The sequence below is a fragment of the Oncorhynchus masou genome, chromosome 3 (assembly GCF_036934945.1).
Source record: "Oncorhynchus masou masou isolate Uvic2021 chromosome 3, UVic_Omas_1.1, whole genome shotgun sequence".
NCBI lineage: Eukaryota > Metazoa > Chordata > Actinopteri > Salmoniformes > Salmonidae > Oncorhynchus > Oncorhynchus masou.
In genome coordinates this window covers 17777570-17792054 of record NC_088214.1, presented here as the reverse complement: position 1 = coordinate 17792054, position 14485 = coordinate 17777570, and the positions used below count along the sequence as shown (strand labels likewise).

General features: G+C 43.1%; 2 protein-coding genes across 3 annotated transcripts; both read right to left on the bottom strand.

Annotated features, from left to right (window-relative positions):
• Positions 1-98: 98 nt before the first annotated feature.
• Positions 99-2418, bottom strand: fcer1gl (Fc receptor, IgE, high affinity I, gamma polypeptide like). Of its 2 annotated transcripts, none has more exons than XM_064927514.1 (5): positions 2245-2418; positions 1631-1725; positions 1290-1349; positions 562-624; positions 99-443 (listed from the first exon to the last, which is right to left on the bottom strand). In XM_064927514.1, exons 1-5 carry the CDS (start codon positions 2297-2299, stop codon positions 375-377), a joined length of 342 nt encoding a protein of 113 aa, XP_064783586.1. In that variant the 5' UTR covers positions 2300-2418; the 3' UTR covers positions 99-374. The 2 variants fall into 2 exon arrangements, with proteins under 2 accessions (XP_064783586.1, XP_064783596.1); XM_064927524.1 differs by having other exon boundaries at positions 562-582; positions 2245-2417.
• A 2213-nt stretch (positions 2419-4631) lies between these two features.
• On the bottom strand, positions 4632-10807 carry LOC135511764 (vang-like protein 2). Its single transcript, XM_064933239.1, has 7 exons — positions 10493-10807; positions 10139-10262; positions 9271-9878; positions 8937-9070; positions 7698-7833; positions 6967-7213; positions 4632-6729 (listed from the first exon to the last, which is right to left on the bottom strand). Exons 1-7 carry the CDS (start codon positions 10561-10563, stop codon positions 6469-6471), a joined length of 1581 nt encoding a protein of 526 aa, XP_064789311.1. The 5' UTR covers positions 10564-10807; the 3' UTR covers positions 4632-6468.
• Positions 10808-14485: the final 3678 nt, after the last annotated feature.

Below are 14485 nucleotides of genomic sequence, written 5' to 3'. Positions count from 1 at the left end.
ACAGTAGTAACACATATGGTTTTGCAATATAATTTTAAACATGGACAGAATACATTCATGTCAATGAAGCTGTAATCCAAAAAGAAAACGGACCCTGATTTAAGGTAGTTTCTGAATCATTTAATCTTTAAATGACAAGTTAATTGATAGTCAATTATAGAAAGTGTTAGGGCTGCTTTACAGAATAACCAAAATGCATCTTAAACACTGCCCATCTCGGGCCCCCAGTCAACAGCCACCAACACTACTGGCCCAACCTAACCTAAGGAAAGGAAAGCAAGCAGTCATATAGATCTAAACTCATTTAAATGCCATGTAAGACAGGGTTGTGGTTTGTTGTTTACCACCACTCACACTACTGTCTTTTTCCTCTATCACACCAGCATCGCTTTCTTCTGCACCTTGATGGTCTCATAGGTGTCCTGACCTTTATGGGTCAAACCCTGTGAGAGGAAGAACAATGAGGGACTTGAAAACAACTTGAAATCCTTAAAACTGCAATACTCTTTATCATTTATGATATACTGTAAGTCATAATAAGAATAAGAAAAAATATCTTACGGCGTAAAGTCCCTCTCCTTTCTGTAAAATGGAAATTACGAGAGCTGTTATCTGCGTTGTTATCTGCAGAAGGCACACATGCACATGCACACACACACACACAATTTATTTTATCAGAAGAACATTTAACAGAAGAACATCATTCCTCATTTCTCCTTCCGTCTTTCTCATGTTCTCCTTCTCTACTTCTTTTTATCGGCAAAGACAGGAATTGGTGTAGAAGACTAGACACAGAGGGTGATGATGCAACCATTTAAAGCTTTCACTACTCTTAGCTTCCACTGTAATTTGTTGCTTCCATCTGTTTACCGGGGTATTTCTGTATAACAGGATATAGTGTTGCATTTTAGTCTGACTGTAATGGAAACTGTGTTTATAAGTGGCAGGGTTGGTGGTCAGTTCTTGTTAACAGGAAATTATCACAGTTGCTGAAGGAGGGGGACGAAAAGCAGAACTGTGGACTTCGAGGTGACATGGTAAGACGGCATATGACTTAACATATTCCTCTTGCATAGCTAATTTGTTGAACAACCAGGATGAAACATTTCGCCAGCTGAATTTGATCAACATTCAGATGTATACATATATTTTTTGGTTTGTAAAGAAAGCTAGTTGAATATTGGTTATTGAGAATATTGTGAAAATTATACATGCCCAATACACATTCACTTTCTCTCTCGCTCTTACTTTCTCTCCATCTTACATACACACACACATTTTTATTGTACCTGTGGATACCCGCCAGTGACCTGTGGAGGTCCGCCATTGTTTATGTAGATGGGATGCATCTGAGGAACATGATAAATATCATTAAACAGCTGTGTGAATGTGAAACATATTCTATTTATGTGGGAGCTGGTATTTAATTGGTGTGGCATTTATATTCTTATTGATGTTTTGAATGTGCTATTATTATATAAATAGAATTGAAATATAAATAGAATTTTACAGTATGAATATTGTTAATATGTCATGGAGATGTGTGTGCACTGCATACCCTGATGTATCATATGTTTTGTGGATGGTGGGATGATTTATAATGTGTTATAGAGCGTTTATAATTCCTTACCCTCAGTCTGCAGTACAAGATGGTGAGAATGACGCCGTAGATCACGAGAATCCCATCCAGGATATAACACACTTTCCCGTCTGGCACTTGGGCCTCTGCACACATTATGGGATCACATTGCATCATCATCATCACTATCCCATCATCATGTAAAAAAATGTTTTATCTTCCATTTGCCTACTATTTGTATCTGTTCATGTTGTAATACTGCAAATAATGAATTATACATGTAATACACATTAGTGTTTAGAACATTGTAGTTAAATATAAAGATAAACCATCTTTTACATAGTACTGTATTAGTACTGTATTACTAGGCCATTAAGTTGAGGATCAGGAGTATTTATCACAGTACACTAAGTATACATGCCCCTCTATGTGTGTGTGTGTGTGTGTGTGTATGTGTATATATATATATATATATATATATATATATATATATATATATATATGTGTGTACACACATATACATATACATATATATATATATATAGTATATATATATGTGTGTACACACATATACATATACATATATATATAGTATAAATATCCCTGTCCATGATGGAATAAAAAAGTGCTGAACATCATAATGTATAATAAAACAGGATTCTCACCTGCCATGCTGAAGTTCAAGAGTAGAGCGACCAAGATCAGAGATCCCCGAAACATCTTCGTTACAGGCACAAAATGAAAGACACGGTTAACGAGAGTAGATGGAGAGTTGGAGTACTTGGTGTTATTTCAATGGCTGACTGTGGGTTTCTGACACCTCTGAACAGAAAGTGCAGAGAGCTCTAGCAGGAAGTTATGGGCTCATACTGGTGTCCGTTTTTATATGCTAAAACCACATGCTTGTCCCCTTGCCACCCACAGATATACAGTACTTGTTAACTTCAGTGAGATGAGAAGATGGAAACACAAACATGTACACATTTATGATGCATACATTATTACACTGGGGCGGCAGGGTAGCCTAGTGGTTAGAGCGTTGGACTAGTAACCGGAAGGTTCAAACTCCCGAGCTGACAAGGTCCAAATCTGTCGTTCTGCCCCTGAACAGGCAGTTAACCCACAGTTCCTAGGCCATCATTGAAAATAAGAATTTGTTCTTAACTGACTTGCCTAGTTAAATAAAGGTAAAAAATAAATAAAAATAAAACACTGTGCCTGGATACCTCATTATGTACCATACTGTAATTCAAAAGAATGGATACTGTGTAAGGCTACTTGTTAGTGTGACTAACTTTCTTTAAAGTTGTGATGTAAATATAAAATAATATGGTGGTCCAAAACATAAACTTCAACATAGTATGATATACGTACATACACATGGCTAAATAAGAAGTTACTTTTCAGGGTGTTGACATGGTGTTGCATGTTGTCACTAAAGCATTGTTCACACTTCAGGCCTTAATGCTCAAATCAGTTTTGTTTTTCAAATTTGTTTAGGAATATTGACTGTCCAAACAGCAAGTTACAAGTAACCAAATCGGATTTGTGCATGTTCAGACAGCAGTCATTCGCTGACATGGCTACGCTATTTGTCGTAGTAGTGACAGGCGTGTGCACAGTGGTGTAGGCTGATTGGTGGTGGTGCTCCTGCTTCCTATCACACATAAGTTATGTAGCAAGCTAAGGTGACAACAATGCCTGCCTTGGACGTTTCCCAGTTGATTTGAATGTTCAAAATCATAGTGTAAGAACCCTTTAAAAGCCTCAAAGGATATGATCCAACTTTCTAAATGAGTTTCCCGAGCCACAGCAGTCAACTAGCTAGGTAGCTTTTTTGCTTTCTAGCACATTCACTACTTTGTAAAATTATCTAGTTACCTACCACATGTTCTTGTCAACAAAGTAATTAGCAAGCAACAAGATATGCCAAATAACATTCTAAAAATCACTTGAGGGCAAATAAATCAGATTTGACCATTCAGACACAAGTTGCATGGCCAGGTATCAATCAAATTGATTTATAAACCCTCAGCTGATGTCACAAAGTGCTATACAGAAACCCAGCCTAAAACCCTAAACAGCAAGCAATGCAAATATAGAAGCATGGTGGCTAGGAAAAACTCCCTATAAAGGCAGGAACCTAGGAAGAAACCTATAGAGGAACCAGGCTATGAGGGGTGGCCAGCCCTCTTCTGGCTGTGCTGGGTGGAGATTATAACAGTACATGGCCAAGATGTTCAAATGTTCATAGATGACCAGCAGGGTCAAATAATAATAATTACAGTGGTTGGTCAGCACCTCAGGAGAAAATGTCAGTTGGCTTTTCATAGCCGAGCATTCAGAGTTCAAGAAAGCAGGTGCGGAGGAGAGAGTCGAAAACAGCAGGTCAAGGACAAGGCAGCACATCCGGTGAACAGGTCAAGGTTCCATAGCCGCAGGCAGTTCAGTTGAAACTGTATCAGATTTGTGTCTTGAAATGTCCTATTCCATGTTCTTTTTGACTGTTCAGACCGCAGGAAATTTAACAGATTAGAATCAGAAATGCCAAATAATAGGATGAGTCACTTCAAACTGCCAATGTGCAGTTTGAAGTAGCTTTAGCTTAAGAGCTATATTGAATTGAATAATGGGGTACTATACACACACAAAAAATACAATGGAACTGATCAGGGGAAAACATGTTTTAGGTATGAAAGGGAAGTTTACACTCAATCTGAATGATTTTTTATCCTTCTCTGAATTATGAAGGAGCCCTGAGATCAGGGATTAGATATACTGTAGATTGTTCCTTGTTTAAAGACCTCACATATTCCATTAAGTCTTTAATCATCTTCTAATCAGTAGGCTTACCATTCTCTTTTTGCTAACAGGGCAGGATAATGATAACTTCTTACAACCATCTGGAACTCTCCCAAGATTACATTCTGTTCCACTACACAGATTTCAGCAATAATCAGTCTAGTAATGAGGCTAGGAAAATGACAGACAGGGCTTCACACAATCACAACTCGGTGTGTGTGAGAAAAAGGAGTGAGAGAGAGAACAGGTGCACAGGAAAATGGTTTAATAATGTCAAAAACATCTAGCACACTATACAAGCTACTATTATTAATAAAATAAACAATGCAAGTCAAATGTACACGTGTACAAGCTGTCCTCTTTTCCAAAAGTAAATGTTTAATTTTTATTGAATTTATTATAATTTATTATAATTATCTTATAATTATCTTAAAATTAAAATAAAAAAAGAAACAAACAAGCTCATCATATAAAATGTACCTAAACCCTAAATTCTAGAATCCATAAAAAACTGGAACAACCATTTGCGTTCTGTCATCCAGATGTTCTCGTCAGTTATGTCAACTAGTTCTGAACTTTGTTTCATTGGTTGTTCTCACAGAAATGAAGGGCTTTCTGCTTGAATTAAAATGACTGGCAGTCATAGTGGCTCAGTTGTCCAAAAGAAGGTAGACAACAGTTTGGAGCAGTTCAAGTCTCAACACCAGGCTGCCAGTTACAGTATGTCTTGGCTAGAACCGAGAAGTTTAGTGGTCAGAGAAGTGGTTCTTTGCCAGAGATGACCAGAAAGCGTTTCGTAGTTCACACATGGGTAAGGCTGTTGGATGCCGCAATCATACTGTGCTCGTTTTAATATGTGGCACAATCTGGTGATTTGCTACAACTGCAGAGGACTTGCAGTGAGGATACAATCACATGTTCCTGGTCAGAGGGAGATGGATGGAGGACAGTGGACACAGGGTAAAGACAAGAGTAGACCATTCAAAAAAGCTTAATTGAACTACAGGTTATTCAGGACAGTCTGTCTGAGAAAGCTGTCCCAAGGCAGGGATGTATTCTCAGATTTCCTCATTCAATGTTACCAAAATCATGATAACGTGTGTAAAAAGGCAAGCATAAAATGAAATGAGAGCCACATATACACAGAATATATGACTCCTTACAACATACAGTCTCAGGTACAACAAGCTCAGGAATGTAGTTGCTTCCCAAACAGATGAAGACAGTTGGCCTACAGGCAAGAAGAAAAACCTTAACTCAATACATATACATTCAGTAATAAAAAAAAGTCACACCCTATATAAAACAGGCCTAGTAATCACTTCAAGCACAACACACTGGCAATGAGTAGAAGCAGTATACCAACTTTGCAGTTAGCTGACTTATATTTTAGCCATTTAGCAGACACTCTTATCCAGAGTGACTTACAGGAGCAGTTATGGTAAAGTGCCTTGCTCAAGGGCACAGATTTCCCAGCTGGTCGACTCGGGATTCGAACCAGCAACCTTTTGGTTACTGGCCCAATGATTTTAACCGTCAGCCTGCCTGCCACCTTTGAGAGTTGTACTCTGATTGGTCATTTCGTAAGATATGACAGAGCCCCTCTAACGGGGTCATGGCTAGAAGGGATCCAGCTTTTGTCAAATTAACGTTAGGTTGACTTTTCGTAGCAGATTAGGAGAATTAACGTACCAGGTTAAGAAAATTAGGTTAAGGGTTAGCTAAAATGCAACTTTTGATGTTAATTTGACAAAAGCTGTATCCATTCTAGCCATGACCCTCTGGCAGTCAGATAGTGATCTTTATGTGACGAGTCTACTACACAGTGATGTATTCCAGTGGTTGCAGTCAAAGTAGCAAAAATTGCTGTTATTCATGAGAATAAATGTAGGCCAATGCTCCCTTTGGAAAAACAAGGGAATTTTACAGTGTATCATAAAGACATGGTCAAGGCATCCATCTTCTTTCTATGGAAGATTGTAGCTTCATCACATTCTGTTAACATCCATGACAATGGTTCAATAGGAGATTACATGATCTAGCACCCTGCATATCCCAATAGGATGAGGGGCCTCCACTGACCCCCTCTACACAGAGGTCTCCGACTGTAGCCTCATCACAAACTTGTGGCTCTTGGGGTCGATAAACTCCTCACCAATACGCAGGAAGGGGAGGGGCTGCACCGTGACGACCAGGGAGAAGTCAAGGCGGCGCAGGGAGAAGACCAGACCGTGACGCAGGGCAGAGGTCACCGGCTCCTCGCTCACTAGAGTCCAATGGCGCCCCCTGCCGTTCTCGCGCTGGTACTGCAAGGTAGGGCCCGGGCTGAGGTAACGCTCTAAGAAAGCCTGAAAAGACAAAAATACAGCCTTTCAAAATCAACCTTAGTGAGGAAGACCTGTGAATGTGTACAAAGTAGATGAGTAGTTAAACACGAGTGACTGTTTGAATTGTAGATCTGATCAAATGCATGCTATTTATCCCAAAAGCTGTTGTAACATTATACCCAGGAAGTGACACAATGTATCCCTTCTCTTTGCAGGTTATACATTATAGACAAGTGAACGTGATACATTGTTTCTCACCTTGGGGGTCATGTTGTGAGTGATACAGAACTGCAGGTGTGTGAGGATGCTCTCCATGCTGTGGTAGGGCTGCTGGCGCGTGGTCCTCAGGTACTTCTGCATGGCCCGGGCCATGGGGGCGAAGATGGCCTGAGCCGCCTCCCGGGGGTCCATCACCTCACGGGGGTGTTTGGGGGACGATGCTGCGGGGTCATCATCCTGTAGACGCTTGATGTGGGTGAAGGCCTCTTCCACTGCCACTACCAGCCTGGACAACACAACAATCATCATTATGATCCCCATCATCATGCTCCCGAGTGGTGCAGCGGTCTAAGGCACTATCTCAGTGCAAGAGTCGTCACTGCAGTCCCTGGTTCGAATCCAGGCTGCATCACACCCACCCGTCATTGGGAGTCCCATAGGGCAGCGCACAATTGGCCCAGTGTCATCCGAGTTTGGCCGTCATTGTAAATAATAATTTGTTCTTAACGGACTTGCCTAGTTAAATAAAGGTTCAATATTTTTTTTTATTTATTTTTTTTTTTTTAAATCATGATACAGGAGAACTTAATGGATAGTGTCATCAGTCATCATTACTGTGCCTGAAATACACTATGAAAGGGACTGGTCATTCTCTAGCAACGTTCATAACAAAATTCACTGAACACAAACATTAACAGGGTTTGTCCCTTTGTAATCACTTAAAAGTATATGTAATAAATGTATCGGAAACAGGATGTTGTCCACCTTACCTGGCCTTCCGCTTGCGGCACCTGCGGTCCAGCTCGGCCTCCTCGTAGTAATACTCACTGTGAGAGTTGTCTCTCCTGCGGGCAGCAGCAGCAATCATCGCCCGGGACTGACTGTTGGTGTTATTGGTGCTGTTCTCTGTGGATCAAGACATATACAGTGGGGAAAAAAGTATTTAGTCAGCCACCAATTGTGCAAGTTCTCCCACTTAAAATGATGAGAGGCCTGTAATTTTCATCATAGGTACACTTCAACTATGACAGACAAAATCAGAAAAACAAATCCAAAAAATCACATTGTAGGATTTGCAAATAAATTCATAAAAAATCCTACAATGTGATTTTCTGGATTTTTTTCCTAATTTTGTCTGTCATAGTTGAAGTGTACCTATATGAAAATTACAGGCCTCTCATCTTTTTAAGTGGGAGAACTTGCACAATTGGTGGCTGACTAAGTACTTTTTTGCCCCACTGTACATCAGTCAGTGGATGGATGGATGAATGGAGTGAGGTTGGGGTTGGTTAGTTGGTGGATGAATGGAGTGAGGTCGGGGTTGGTTAGTTGGTGGATGAATGGAGTGAGGTCGGGGTTGGTTAGTTGGTGGATGAATGGAGTGAGGTCGGGGTCGGTTAGTTGGTGGATGAATGGAGTGAGGTTGGGGTCGGTTAGTTGGTGGATGAATGGAGTGAGGTTGGGGTCGGTTAGTTGGTGGATGAATGGAGTGAGGTTGGGGTCGGTTAGTTGGTAGATGAATGGAGTGAGGTTGGGGTCGGTTAGTTGGTGGATGAATGGAGTGAGGTTGGGGTCGGTTAGTTGGTGGATGAATGGAGTGAGGTTGGGGTCGGTTAGTTGGTGGATGAATGGAGTGAGGTAGGGGTCGGTTAGTTGGTGGATGAATGGAGTGAGGTAGGGGTTGGTTAGTTGGTGGATGAATGGAGTGAGGTAGGGGTTGGTTAGTTGGTGGATGAATGGAGTGAGGTTGGGGTTGGTTAGTTGGTGGATGAATGGAGTGAGGTAGAGGTTTGTTAGTTGGTGGATGAATGGAGTGAGGTAGGGGTTGGTTAGTTGGTGAATGAATGGAGTGAGGTAGGGGTTGGTTAGTTGGTGAATGAATGGAGTGAGGTAGGGGTTGGTTAGTTGGTGAATGAATGGAGTGAGGTAGGGTAGTTGGTTAGTTGGTGGATGAATGGATAGATAGAGGGATGAGGTAGAGAAAGTAAGTAGCATACAGTGCTATTTACCATCCAGAGAGTAGACTTTGAATCCAGACATCTTCTTGGAGAGGATAGACTTGGGCAGGTTGAGCAGGGCAGGGTTGTAGACAGGGAAGTCCCTGTAGTACTGATCCAGAACCCACACTGCTGCCCTCTGGACACTGGAAAACACAGACACCATCAGTATCACATTGAGCATGCAGAAACAGCTATAATGTACATACTTGCCCTGTGTAAAACCATGACAGGATGGACCATCATCATTGTGAGATCCATCATCATCATAATCTTTATCATTGTGTTAGTAATGATCATCCTCATCCTGACACACTACAGTCACACACAGACAGCACAGACTGACCTGAGGTGTCCCACGTTGTAGAAGCGGCTAGCCCCGTCTGTGGTGCGCACCACCTTGAGGCAGAAGGCAGGCTGCAGGTGTCTGACCTCCAGTAGCACCAGGGCCAGGTACTGGATGAAGAGCAGCGCATCCACCAGCGATGCCGCATACTCCACGATGCCTCTATAGTCCCTTTCCCGGGGCTCCAGCACGCGCACGCCGTAGAACAGCCAGTAGGACGCCACGAACAGAAACACCAGCACCATGAGCAGGCAGCGGAAGACGAAGAAGCGGGGCAGGGTGGCGCGTGGAGGACGCAGGAACAGCGCCCAGGAGGAGATGAGGAGCACCAGGAGCTTGAAGGCCAGAGAGACGTATAGACCCTCGCAGGGCGTGCCGCAGGGCTCCAGGGCCTCACGCCACAGCAGCTGGGGAAGGACCAGGAAGGCCAGGGGGGTGAACAGGGCGAACAGGCCCAGGCAGCCGCCCAGCACAGGCCCCAGGAAGCGCTTGCATTCCAGAGGAGACGATTCCTCCAGCTCCTTGGAGACGCGTGTCAGGTCCTCGTTGGAGACGCTGTGTTCTGATGTGCCTGTGACCACAGTGGTGGTCTCACCCCAGTTGTCATCCTACAGAGAGGAACAGAGACAGGAGATAATGTAAACGTACAGGAGAGATTGGAAAGGCGGCTTTAAAGAGATATGAGAGGATAGAGATGTTGAGATTTGGATGGGTAGGGAAGATGACCGGGGCCCTGAGGTTTTTCTGACAACATAACCTGATCGGAGTTTTTCCTGCTTAGGTCACATGGTCAGGAAAACCTCTGGCCCTATTATGAGATAAGGATTTTGAGATGTAGAGGGGTTGGAGAGGAGGTTGTGATTCTGACCCGGTCATCTCCGCGGGTGGATTCTGCATCTAGCAGTGGCTCCCCAGGGGCATGGGCGGTCACAGACTTGTCTCCACGGCTGCTGCCGTCTCTGCTCTTGGAGCGATGCCTGTCCCTCCGATCCCTGGAGCACAGAAACAGGACAACCACACAGTTATGTCAGCGTGTTAAGCCCATGTCATTGTGTGACCGAAGCCTGGGGGTACATGTGTGATCCGTGCGTGTGGTTGCTCATCAATGTGCCCATTGACTATTTGATCGATGTGTATTACACACATGCCTTTGATCTCAGTGTTTACAGTGTGCGTGCACGCTTGTGTGTTTTTGGGGCATTTGTGACCACCCTTCTGGTACCTGTGCTTGCGGGAGCTGCGGGAGTGGGACGACTTGTAGGAGTAGCCAGAGTACTGTGACTCGTTGTCCATGTCGCGGGTCGGTGGGCAGGGTTTGTGGGCCCCTCCTCCCCCCGTGGCTTGTTCCCTGGCTCCGCCCAGCTGGCTCTTGCGCTCAGAGATGGACTTGGTGGACAGGGCCAGAGGCAGCTTCAGCAGGTCAACCTTACTCCTGAAGGAATCTATTTTGGAGGCCGGAGGACAGGGAGAGGTAGAAGAGCCCACCAGATAGAAGGAATCAGGGAAACGATGGACTAGAGAACAGAGGGAAGGAGAAGAAAAGCTAGACTAGACATGGGGGGGGTAAAAAGATATGATGGTTGAGAGTATAGGAGGCGGGTGTTGAAGTGGACAGGTCCTGAAATAAAGGAGAAAAGGGGTAGAATTAGTGACAAAAACCAACTCCTATCCCTAAGCTGTGGTGTTTAAAACCAACCAGTTTCTTGGTATTTGACCCCAACTGTCTGTGCAACTCAAGACGACGTTAGCCAATTGAGCTAAAATATGTTAGCTCCAGGGGTAAAGATAAGCCTTCAGATCTCAGGGAAGGTTGGTCCTCACGTGAGTGTAGTTCTACAGGCCATAAGACTGCAGTGAGATGAGGTTCTGGAAAGCCTACAGATCCGATACAATGGCAGCCACATTGGATTACTGTGTTTTCACAAACTTATTTGACCTCTCCCTCTTTCCCCATCTCACATTCCCTCTTGGTTTCCCTTGGTCCCCTGGGTAACAGGGCCTCTCCGCTGCCATGGTGATGAAAGAGGGTGTTCAGCTGGAGGGGATTTGAGGTTGACAGTTTCCATGGGAACCTGACCTTACCCCACCCTCTTGTACCCTGAGGAAAATGCCAAATAAATACAAGTGTTTGTGTGACTGTCTTGTCACATGCTTAATTGATATGTGCACTATGTTAATTGTATGGGCTAACCATGTTAATTGGAGAGCTTGATTTGTCACATGTGGGGCGATAGTAAGTCACAGCCTTGCAAGGCATTCAATTAAACAACTCCACCAAAATACCATTATATTCTCAAGTTCCCTCCTTCCATAAAAAATGTAAAAGTATGTGTGTGTCTGCTTGCACAAGTTGACATAAACCTCATCTTAGTAGAGTGCCCCACTGTTTATGCTAATAAACACAGCCGTTGTACACACCAATAAAAACATATGAGCCCCAGAGCATGTACTGAACTTCAGCTACCATCGCATGCTGAAAAGAAACACAATCTATTAATCAGTCTCTATGGAGGTGCTGTGTAAAGGATGTGGGGAAAAATGTATGCTTAATGTATAGGCATACTCCTGAAATCCGAGACAAGGTAGGCTACGCTACGCTACACAGTGAGGAGCAGGGAGAAGACATGCTCATCCCAGCTTGCTGTTAGTATTCCCGTGATCTGGACTTGATCCCCCAAGGACAGACCAGGCTGTCTGCTTGATACTGGGGATATGATGAACACCTGATCCATCAAGGTGTGGTCTGCTGGAGAGATGTATAGGCCTAGATAGAGTTTCCTTTCCCTATTCAACCCTGTGTGTCTTGTGACCCAGTTAATTAACTGTGCGGGTGGTGGTGACTCCTCACGTGACTTAACGCCAACCTCACTCAACCACATCATCATGTCATAAAGGCTAACCAGAGCCACGTAATTAGAGAGTTGGGCCATTGAGGTTTCTGCATTATGATGCATTAACATGACACTCCAACATTCTGTGGCAGCCATGTTAGCGCCTTGTTAACATAACATGTGGAATATTTAAATAATGGTATAACTCAATGTCTAGAATTACAACAATGTAAAAAAAATATAAAGAAATGGCCCAACTCTCTAAATACTCGGCTCTGAGGCCAACCATACCTTAGCAATCTAAACAAACATAGAAAGCTGTCAGATTCACCTGCCTGTGCTTGTAGAAAATCCATACACAAGCAAGCCCAGTACCAAATCAACCCAATTCACTTTTAGCAGCCTAATCTGGCCCTGTAGTCATATTATATATAGATATATACACACAGTTTTTTATTTTTTATTTTCCTCCCAATTTCAATTACAATCTTGTCTCAACGCTGCAACTCTCCAAGGGGCTCGCTCGGGAGAGGTGAAGGTCTAGTCATGCGACCTCTGAAACCTGACTCGCCAAACCGTGGTACTAACACCCGCCCACTAAACCTGGAAGCCAGCTGCACGCAGGCGCCCGGCCCGCCACAAGGAGTCGCTAGAGCACGATGAGCCAAGTAAAGCCCCCCCAGACAAACCCTCCCCTAACCCGGACGATACTGGGCCAATTGTGCGACACCCTATTGGACTCCCGGTCGAGGCCGGTTGTGACACAGCCCGGGATCTAACCCGGGTTTGTAGTGACGCCTCAAGAACCGCGATGCAGTGCCTTAAGACAGCTGCACCACTCGGGAAGCCCCTATTTATTTATTTTAATAGGTAGTCCCATTGAACCTTAGTCTCTTAAAATATTAATTTTATATTTAACCTTTATTTTAAAAAGATGATGATCCAGTCAGACAAGGGCTTTCCTGACAGTGTATTACTACTATGCACGTCTCGCTGCTTCATCGTGAGTATCATAGATGCCTTGCCTTCTCTGAGTACATCTCTCTCTTCACATGATCCTACACCATTACCTAGACTACCATAACAGCACACATGCCTGACAAATGACACCACCATCTCTTTCGCTCTCACAAAGCTTAATCTTTTAATGGTGCTTGGTGAATATAAGCAGGGGAGGTGATATACACCGAACTACATGCCCACACAGAGACCCTTCAAAAACATTTTTTTTAAATCAAATCCAAACTGTCACCAACTGCTTGAGGGAGTGGCAAAGTCGAAACAGAAACGATGATCATAGTGTCAAAGCGGTATGTTACTTCATGTCAGAGTAATGATCATAGTGTCAACGCGGAATGTTACTTCATGTCAGAGTAATGATCATAGTGTCAAAGCGGTATGTTACTTCATGTTAGAGTAATGATCAGTGTCAAAGCGGTATGTTACTTCATGTCAGAGTAATGATCATAGTGTCAAAGCGGTATGTTACTTCATGTCAGAGTAATGATCATAGTGTCAAAGCGGTATGTTACTTCATGTCAGAGTAATGATCATAGTGTCAAAGCGGTATGTTACTTCATGTCAGAGTAATGATCATAGTGTCAAAGCGGTATGTTACTTCATGTCAGAGTAATGATCATAGTGTCAAAGCGGTATGTTACTTCATGTCAGAGTAATGATCATAGTGTCAAAGCGGTATGTTACTTCATGTCAGAGTAATGATCATAGTGTCAAAGCGGTATGTTATTCATGTCAGAGTAATGATCATAGTGTCAAAGCGGTATGTTACTTCATGTCAGAGTAATGATTATAGTGTCAAAGCGGTATGTTACTTCATGTCAGAGTAATGATCATAGTGTCAAAGCGGTATGTTACTTCATGTCAGAGTAATGATCATAGTGTCAAAGCGGTATGTTACTTCATGTCAGAGTAATGATCATAGTGTCAAAGCGGTATGTTATTCATGTCAGAGTAATGATCATAGTGTCAAAGCGGTATGTTACTTCATGTCAGAGTAATGATTATAGTGTCAAAGCGGTATGTTACTTCATGTCAGAGTAATGATCATAGTGTCAAAGCGGTATGTTATTCATGTCAGAGTAATGATCATAGTGTCAAAGCGGTATGTTACTTCATGTCAGAGTAATGATCATAGTGTCAAAGCGGTATGTTACTTCATGTCAGAGTAATGATCATAGTGTCAAAGCGGTATGTTACTTCATGTCAGAGTAATATGAAGGAAAAAATGGCAACTGTGAAAATAAATGAACAAAGCCCAGCACCAGTGGTATAGAGAGAGTGTATGAGAGAGGGCCACACACACACCATTTCAAACCCCACCCACCTACTGCTAGCTGCAAAAACACCAGAAAACCCACTGAAAA

Coding starts and splice junctions, on each gene's coding strand:
- fcer1gl (XM_064927514.1), bottom strand. CDS start 2,299: ATGTTTCGGGGATCTCTGATCTTGGTCGCTCTACTCTTGAACTTCAGC. Junction 1,726..2,244: donor CTTGAACTTCAGCATGGCAG/GTGAGAATCCTG, acceptor TAATGTGTGCAG/AGGCCCAAGTGCCAGACGGG. Junction 1,350..1,630: donor TCTTGTACTGCAGACTGAGG/GTAAGGAATTAT, acceptor CATGTTCCTCAG/ATGCATCCCATCTACATAAA.
- LOC135511764 (XM_064933239.1), bottom strand. CDS start 10,563: ATGGACAACGAGTCACAGTACTCTGGCTACTCCTACAAGTCGTCCCAC. Junction 9,879..10,138: donor CCACCCGCGGAGATGACCGG/GTCAGAATCACA, acceptor TCCTCTCTGTAG/GATGACAACTGGGGTGAGAC. Junction 6,730..6,966: donor CTCACAACATGACCCCCAAG/GTGAGAAACAAT, acceptor TTGTCTTTTCAG/GCTTTCTTAGAGCGTTACCT.